At 46.0% G+C, this 8755-nt stretch overlaps 1 protein-coding gene across 1 annotated transcript; it reads left to right on the top strand.

The window, feature by feature from the left end:
• Window positions 1-2383: 2383 nt before the first annotated feature.
• LOC129335193 (taste receptor type 2 member 40-like) lies at window positions 2384-3415 on the top strand. Its single transcript, XM_054987631.1, has one exon. The coding sequence runs from the start codon at window positions 2384-2386 to the stop codon at window positions 3413-3415; it is 1032 nt and encodes a 343-aa protein (XP_054843606.1).
• Window positions 3416-8755: the final 5340 nt, after the last annotated feature.

Here is an 8755-nt window from a genome sequence, read left to right as displayed (position 1 = left end):
TGGAAAAGGCCTTTCATAGCAACCAAGGAGTTAAGGTAAGGGATGGATTTCATGTCATTAGCATTGTATTTATTTAGGGTTAGAACTCTTCTCCCCCCCAGGGACCTAGAATGGCCTACAGCACTGTTCTCCCCTCTTCCATTTTATTCCCATGCCAATAGCCCTGTGAGGTAGGCCAGGCAGAGAGAGTGTGACTGGCCTAAGGTTACCCCACAAGCTTCCGTAGCAGGTGGATTCTTCAGGCACGGCTCTCCGGTATCCTAGTCCAACGCTCTGTCCATCATGCCATTTGGACTTGTTTGAGATCTTGATTCTTCAAAAGAGTGGGGTAGGGCGATAGGCTAGGACATATGAAAGCGGTGAGGGTCTATCCAATGGGAAGATGTTTGAACACCCACAGGATCGGCGCATGTTCTGTTCACCAGTTGCAAGCACGGAACCATTTTTTGGGCAGACTTGTTTCTTAGTTCATCGCCCTGTTGACGGCTGCTTGGCAGGTTGCTTCACCGTTTCCCTTCCAAACAGTGCCCTGCCCTGCCACTGGCTGGTTGCCTGTGTGTGTCCTCACACAGCACAACTGAGTTCTACCCCCCCATTCTGCGGTGCTGCTGCTCCAGTTGTCAGGAAATGAATAGACAGTGACATCAGTCGTAAATGCTGTGTCTAAAACACACCGTTTGGTAGTCATCTAAGTGGCTGCCAATATTATTTATTTGTTTAAAACATTTCTGTGCTGCCTTTCCATTGAAATAGGGTCTCTGAGGCAGTAAAACATCAAAAAAATCCAACATTTAAGACTTTAAAATAGCATTTAAATAAAGTATCTTTAAAATATTTAAACAAATTCAGTAAAACATATGAACACACAAACACTTATAACAACACAAGCAGGGAGGAGGGCTCATAACAGTTAGTGGGGGAGCACCAAACCAAACAGCAGATGATAACCACAGAGGGAGATGAATCTCCTTGGGGAGGGAGTTTCAACGTTTCCGTGCCATGGTCAAGAAGGCCCTTTTCCCTGTCGCCACCTGTTTGGCTTTCAATGATGGGGTCACCTGAAGCAAGGCCTCTGAAGATGAGTGGACAGGTAGGTTCATATGGGAGAAGGTGCTCCTTAAGGTATGCTGGCCCCAAGCTGTGTAGGGCTTTCAAGGTCAACGCCAGCACCTTGGACGTGAAAGCAAATTGGCACTCAGAGGAATGGAACGACACCGGAGCGATATGGTTCCTACAACCCACTCCTGTCAGCATTCTGGCCGCAGCGCTCTGTACCTGTTGGAGCTTCCAGACAGCCTTCAAGGGTCATTGCAGGAATTAATCTGGGTGTTACCAGGGCAGACACCACAGTGGCAAAACCTTTCTTGCTCTGGAAGGACTGCAGCTGGCTGAGCAGCCAGAGCTGGTGAGGGGCACCCCTGGCCACCCCGGCCACCTCTTCATCACACGGGCGGCTCAGGTCCCGCACCACCCCCCAGCTACAAACCCGCTCCTTTAGGGAAAATGCAACTCCATCCAGAACAGGAGACATCCGAATCGGTTTGATTGGCAGGATTCTCACCCATACTCAGTTTTGGAAAAACCTGATATGAACCCATTCAGCAGACATTTGAGTAAGTTAGCATGAAAGGCAGCATATTTTTTGAAAAAGAAAGCTAATGCTGATCCCATCTATGCACCTCTGGATTCAGAGACAGAACAAGCGATGCAGGCATGTCCTCACCCCCACTTCCCAGGGGCGGAAGCAGGCCTTAGATGTTCCACAAATGTAAAGGAAGTGGCCCCAAATCATAGGCATTCAGAGTGTCCCCGGGGAGGCCCCTTCCGTGTGCAGCGCAGGCCTAGTTTCCGCTTTCCATATGCTCACGCAATGATTAGGCAAGGATTCTTTCCTCTGGTGCAGGTCTGGTAAGAACTTTTGCTTTTGAGAGTGGAAGTGTCTAGTCAAGCTAAAGTTGCTTGATGTTGGGATAAATTCCTTCTGAGACACACTGGACAAAATACGTTCATAAAGTAAGAGAATACAGGACTGACATTCACAAAACTGTAAAACTTTAATTCCTCCACTTCCTCTAAGAACCTGTATCTGGAAATAAAATGGCCTGTGTGGCATCTATAATATTGATCACAAAATCATCAAAGGTCCAACTTGACTTGTCCCAAAAGATTAGATAGTCAAGTTTCTGAAAATAGATGGAGGTATTGTGTTCTATATCTGCCTGAATTTCATGTTTGCCCCAGGTGCTACTTAGGAAAACCAGTAACCAGAGAATTCTGCACATTTGCATTAATGAACCTTTGATTTTTAATCAATTAAATGCCAGCATTTTGACATTGAACCAGATGGTACCATCCACAGGGACAGAACAAAGATCTCCTCACTATGGGATCTGTTATCCCTATAGAGAAGGCATTTGTGCCCTCTTCGCTTTTGGCCTTCTACCTTGCGACTGCAGGCACCGTCTATCTCTCGGTCATCATGACCCACGGACTTATCATTGTGGTGAATCTCTCTGATTGGTCTAAAGGAAACGGTCTGATGCCGAACGATGAGATCCTGGCGAGCCTCGCGCTGTCTAACCTTTGCTTCTCCTCTTCATCGATTGCGGACTATTTTTGTTCGCTCATTTGGGAAGACTTCTACAGCGTATTTAACAAAGTGCAAAGAGTCATATTTACCCTTGATATTGCAACAAGCTTTTCAAGCTTCTGGTTTACTGCCTGGCTTAGTGTCTTCTACTGCATGAAGATTGTCAACTTCAAGCAGGCGTTTTTGCTAAAGATGAAATTAAAATTTTCCGGCCTCATCCACTGGCTCCTCCTTGGCTCTACTGTGGTTTCTTTGGGAGCAGCCCTCCTGTTTCAATGGGCTGTTAGAATAACAGCCCATGGAAAAGAAGCCAAAGAGACGAGCAATCAAACAGCCGGTCTTCCTTCTACCTTCAACGGTACGTGCAACAATGTGAATGAAAAACCCATCCTGCTTCACATGTCCCCGTTTTACAGACTCCTCATCATTCTCCTCGGATGCTCTGTGCCCTTGATGGTGGTGGTTTCCTCTTCTGTGCCGGTTCTCTACTCCCTTGTTAGGCACACCCAAAAGGCGGAAGAAAGTTTATCTCCTTTCCAATTGGAAGCTCACCTCAGTGCTGCGAAGGCTGTGCTCTCGCTCCTCCTGTGTTATGCTGTCTTGGTCACTTCTCAGACATTAATTAGGATGGAAATCTTTCGCAACTGGACTTACCAGTATTTCCTGTGTCTGTCGATTCAGCTTGCCACCTTATTGGCACAAAGCACCGTCCTAATTCGAAGTAATCCAAAACTGAAGCAAGCCGCTGCACAGCTCCTTTCCGGCCTGCCAGGCTATCACAGAAAAGGGAACAACGGAAGACGCACGGACTCACAGGAGGTATAAAATGAAGGTCAAGGTAACGTTTCTGCCACAGTGGGACTTGTACAGAAGGAACAGCGCTGCATTCAGTTCAGTTCTGCTTTTTCTTTTCTGGGGTTGCACTTTTGGAATAAGCTCTTCTTCATCTGCAACAAAAGCCGGTTGCAAATAGGATGGACTGGCTGGAGCCCGGCGCCCCCCAAACAAACCCAATACTCAGAGCAGTTTTGCAGCTATTTTAAAAATCTTTTTAAAAATGGAAGGGTGGAGCATGAACGGATAGACATATAAGTAGCATTTAGAAATTAAAAGGTAGATAGAAGCAAGACTGGCAGCTGACTCAGCATGCAGATTAAAGGAATGTGAGAACTGCCCTAAGCAGGCCTACTCAAGAGTAAGTCCCATTTTATTCAGGGGTGAATACTCCCAGAAAAATGTTTTTAAGCTTTCAGGCTAGATGTCAGTGATACCAGTTGTGAAGATGGGAGGGAACTGGGCTTATGAAGCAGGTGCCAACTCCAGGTGAGACCTGGAGATTTTCTGGAATTATGACTGATCTCCGGATGACAGAGGTCAGCTCCCCTGGAGAAAATGGCTGCTTTGGAGGGTGGAGTCTACGGCATTATACCCCCCTGAGGACCCTCCCCCAACCTGCCCTCCCCAGGCTCCACCCCCAAATCTCCAGGAATTTCCCGACTGAAAACTGAGCACCTCCGCTGCAGAAGAAAGTAGATTGTTACTTCTTTTAAGCATTACATCAGGGTTCATCCTTAGAAAGAATGCATGGAATCGAGAGAAGAGCAGTTTCCGTCCTCAGATATCAAGGCCCTGGAACAAACTGCTTTGTTTTGAGATCAAGGCAATAAACAAAACCTGATGCCTGGTGGGTTTTGCAAATGCCCAGATGTCATCATGCGCTTGTGTGAAACCTATCACAAAAATGCAGTCATCAACTGTGCTGTGAAAATGATCATGATGAACTTTAACATGCCACATTCTCCTGAAAATTTGAGGGTTTCACTTCCATTTGCTATAATCTGATCTCCTCTTTTTAAAATGTGAATTTGGATTAACCATACACTTCTCAACTTTGGAAAACAGACGGTGGGGAGTCAAAATATTAAGTTGGGGTATACTGAATGTGACAATGTGTTAAATATGAGACAATAAACATCTTGCACAGTATCCCTGTTTCCTCTAGGAAATGTGTGTGAATTAGGTCATTTGCAAAGCAATCTTAAATAGGACAACGTCCTTCTAAATCCCATTAAAGTCAATTGATTTAGGATTGCTATGTTTATGGGATCAGATGAAGGTTCCACTGAGACTGCTTTCCCACCCTTTGGAGAAAGCATTTTCACAGACTCATAGGGCTGCAAGATACCTCAATGGTCATTGAGTCCAACCCCCTGCACAAGGAAGGAAATTCACAACTACCTCCCCCCCCACATACAGCCAGTGACCCCCACCCCCACCCCGCTCCATGCCCAGAAGATGGCAAAGCACCATCAGGATCCCGAGCCAAAGTGGCCTGGGGAAAAATTGCTACCTGACCTCAAGGTGGCTATCAGCATTACCCTGGGCATGTAAGAAGGGCAACGAGAACTAAGCACTGACGTAAACCTTCCTGCCCTCCCCCTCATGATCTGCCCGGGTTCACAGAATCAGCATTGCTGTCAGGTGGCCATCTAGCTGCTGCTTAAAAACCTCCAGAGGAGAGCCCACCTCCTCCTGAGGAATCCTGTTCCACTGAGGGACCGCTCAAACTGTCAGAAAGTTCTTCCTAAGGATGCCAAAAGCAATTTTGATTTAATTTCAGCCCGTTGGTTTTGATCTGACCTTCAATGCACTTTCAAGGCACTTGCACTCACAAACCATCATTAAATTCAATTGAAGGTGCATTATCTGACGTCCATGCGGAGGCAATCTCAACCCAACATTTCAGAAGTTTCTAACAGTTACCGATATCAGATCCCTCTGAGATATTCACAAGGATGGCATGATGCAGCTAGCCTTGCTCTGCATTTTTTGGCTACGTAGAAGGCTATAAAAATGTAATTCCAGCAGGAAGCCACTTTTTAAACACTTCGGTTAAACACTCACTGGTGGGCTTGGTCATGAGGGCTGAGGCTCATCTGGGGGAGCCACGAGGACGCCCTTGTAAGTTTATTCGCTGTTCTGTAAAGAAATATGCGTGTAAACCTTCAGGTTTCTTGACCAGAGCTGGGCAAGGCTACAATTATTCAAGAGTGTAGAAAGGGAGTAGAATGTAGAACTGTGTGCAGAATTGTGTGTTCAGAATTCAGCTTCCTCAGAATTTCAGCTTTCAAAAAAACATGTTCTAGGCTTCACGGCTGTAGAGACACATTTATGTCCGTGAACGTTTTCGGTACTCTCTTTTTCAGGAATGGCTGAATCAGATTTCTAGCCACTGGGGCTGTGGACTCCCAAAATCAGAAGAAATAGTTGAAGTAGTAAGAGTTGGAGGAAAAATTATGTTTCACACAAAACAGAGGTGGCGTATTGAGACGATTATGGAATACACCATTTTCCCTTATATGCAATTGGATTGCCAGAACTGTAACCACCGAATAGGCCTTTTCTCACCTTTTCATGGCTCATAGAGAAACGGTGGACTGACAACAGGTAGACTTGCAGATGTGTGGGACATTATTGTAAAAAATTGTTTAAGTACAGAAAGGATGCCATGTGTTGAGCTACATCTGAATGGGTGGGGGAGCAAAATGGTCCAACCTCAACATACTTCTTGCTGGAATTAACCATTTTAGCTTGCAAGGACCATCTCTGAGTGGTGCTGAGTGTGATAAACCACAGCCAACATTAAATACTGACCTCCTTTGAAAACATCACTAGAATTCTGGAGTGGTAGGTGGTGGTGGTGGTGGTGGTGGTGGTGGTGGTGGTGGTGGTGATGATGATGATAGTGTGCTAGCAAGTGGTAACCCATTTCTACTGGGTGTTCATCACAAGAGATGAGCGGAGATGGGCCTGCCCTGGTTCTCTCTCATTGAAGTACTGACTGTGGCTGACCTTTCTCAGCTTCTGAACTCTGACAAGATCAAGCTAGTCAGGACTAGACATGGGAATGAACCAAAAAATTTTTAATGAACCAGTGGTTTGCGGTTCGGTGCCGACAACGATCCCGAAGTCACGAACCGCAACGAACATTTTCCGTTGCCGAACTGGTTCACGGTTTGCAGTTTGTTGGGTGTGGAATGGCCCCCGTGGCTCTTAGAGAGCCCATATTCCCGGGGAGTCTTTTGCAAGCTCTCCTACAGCCATCACCCAAGTTTGGACAAGATTGAAAAAGGGATCTTGGAGTTATACCCTCTCCAATCCAAGGCCCCCAGGAAACTCCCACTCAATACTATTAGAGCCTGATCAATAATCAATGTGAGCCCTCAGCTGAGGTGCCCACTGAGCTTGGCCCCAGAGCCAGGCAGCAGCCCTGGAACCAGAGGAGATAGATCCCTATCCCCCAAATCCAAGCTGAATTAGTCTCTCTCCCCAAAGGCTAGCAAGTGGCAAGCAAGAGCTCTGTCCCACTCCACTGCTCGTTGAAAGTGAAACCCAGCCTGGGAGCGCATGGCTATTTATAGGCACAGATCCCATTGAGCAATGCAGGAGGTCTGTGTTTGGCTGTCAAAGCTGCCTATCAGGGTTTGCAGGGATGAGATTGGAGTGCCCATGGCTACAGAAACCCCCTTCCCCCTCCCTCCCCTGGGTGTCTTCTCCCAACTTGTAACCGCTTTGCAGCTCCGTGGTTGGAAGGAAGACCTGCCAATCAAGGTAAGCTGGGCTTCCATTCGGGTTTCCAGGGCGACAGAAGGAGCGCAGACAGAGTTCAGGCGTTTCCCTGGCTCTGTTGCCAGGGGAATTGATTGCTGGCACCTAACTGTCTGGCTTCCCGAGCCATGGCTGAACGCAATGAACCAGGCCTCTTCCGAACGCTGGTTCGTTTGCCGTGGACAATCATGAACCACCAGATCGTGATCACGCGATTGCCAATTTCGTGGGTTTTTGAAGTTCGTAATGCTGTTCGTGCCCATCTCTAGTCAGGACTCTTCAGGCAACTTGGTAGGTAATTACCATCTTAAAATCCATCCACCAGCCCTGAAAATTGTGGTCATGGAGAGCAACCTTCTGAAACCAGAAGAAAATTTATTTGCTTGATTTGAACACTGCATGAACATAGCAACAATATATAATGAAAGAAGACAGATCCGTTAATGCCTTGTAAAGTTTGATTGAAAATATAATCTCCTATGTTTATTGTCGCAATCTTTCTTTGTGTCCTCAGTATTCATTGTTACAATAGAGATTTCATTAGATTAATATTTTGAAGCAGTATTACAAGGACAAATGTAGCACGTTTCTTCCCGAGCCCGTCTTTCCCTTGGGAGACTTGAAGGTTGGGGTGGGTTATCATTGGGGCTACTTCCTTACCGCTACTCTATACTGGCCCATACTGACTTACTTTCACCCCTGATAATAGTTCCATGTTCTCTGCCCGAAAGGATGACTACTAATGATAGACTCTACTGTCTCTGAAACCATTTTCTTAGTCAAATACACAGGCTGCTTCCACAGAGAGGTTTTGCCTTAGCTTTGCATCCAAATTGGAGTGGGGGTTTTTGGGTAGGGAGCAACCACACAAGTTTGCCTCCAAATCATCCATGCTCTGGGTTTCCCCCATTTGTTATAATGTTTCCGAAACCAGGTTTGATGGGCTTTTTCATGGGGTTTTTGGTGCAGCTTGGCTTCTTACTAGCATCGGTGTTTTTCCTCCCTTATACACAGTATTGTTTTCTGGTCTTTCTCTCCTATCCCCAACCCCCCTCCAAATTTTTCCTGTGTTTATTTCAGGCTACCACAAAAGTGGTCTGAAAAAAACATGGGAAACACTCGAAGAAATATCAAGAAAGTAATGACTGTGTGTAAGGGAAGGGAAACACCAATGCAGGTAAAAAGCCAGCATGGAAAAGCTCTATCTGATCTTTTCGGAAAGATCACAGTCGAAGCACCATTGCAAGACATATGGAAGAGAAGGGGCACGGTTTTGATGGCCCTTCACACACCAGCACTTTCCTCCTTGCTTCCGTTCCCATGTCTCACATTTTCTCCCATGTCACCAGACAGGTTGTTTTTGGACTTAAACAAAAATCTGTACTTGATATATTACTGTAGCATAATAACTTTATAACAAGCTATCTACTCTGAATTCCTGGCTTCTAAAAATAAGTCTCTAGCCCTTTTTCTTGTGGAACTGTAACTGTCTCACTTTCATCCTTGTATCTTTAGAACAAAACGCCTAGAGACTTGCTTTTTTTTAAAAATGAAAGC

The sequence above is a fragment of the Eublepharis macularius genome, chromosome 8 (assembly GCF_028583425.1).
Source record: "Eublepharis macularius isolate TG4126 chromosome 8, MPM_Emac_v1.0, whole genome shotgun sequence".
Lineage (NCBI taxonomy): Eukaryota > Metazoa > Chordata > Lepidosauria > Squamata > Eublepharidae > Eublepharis > Eublepharis macularius.
This window is presented reverse-complemented; position numbering and strand designations above follow the sequence as displayed.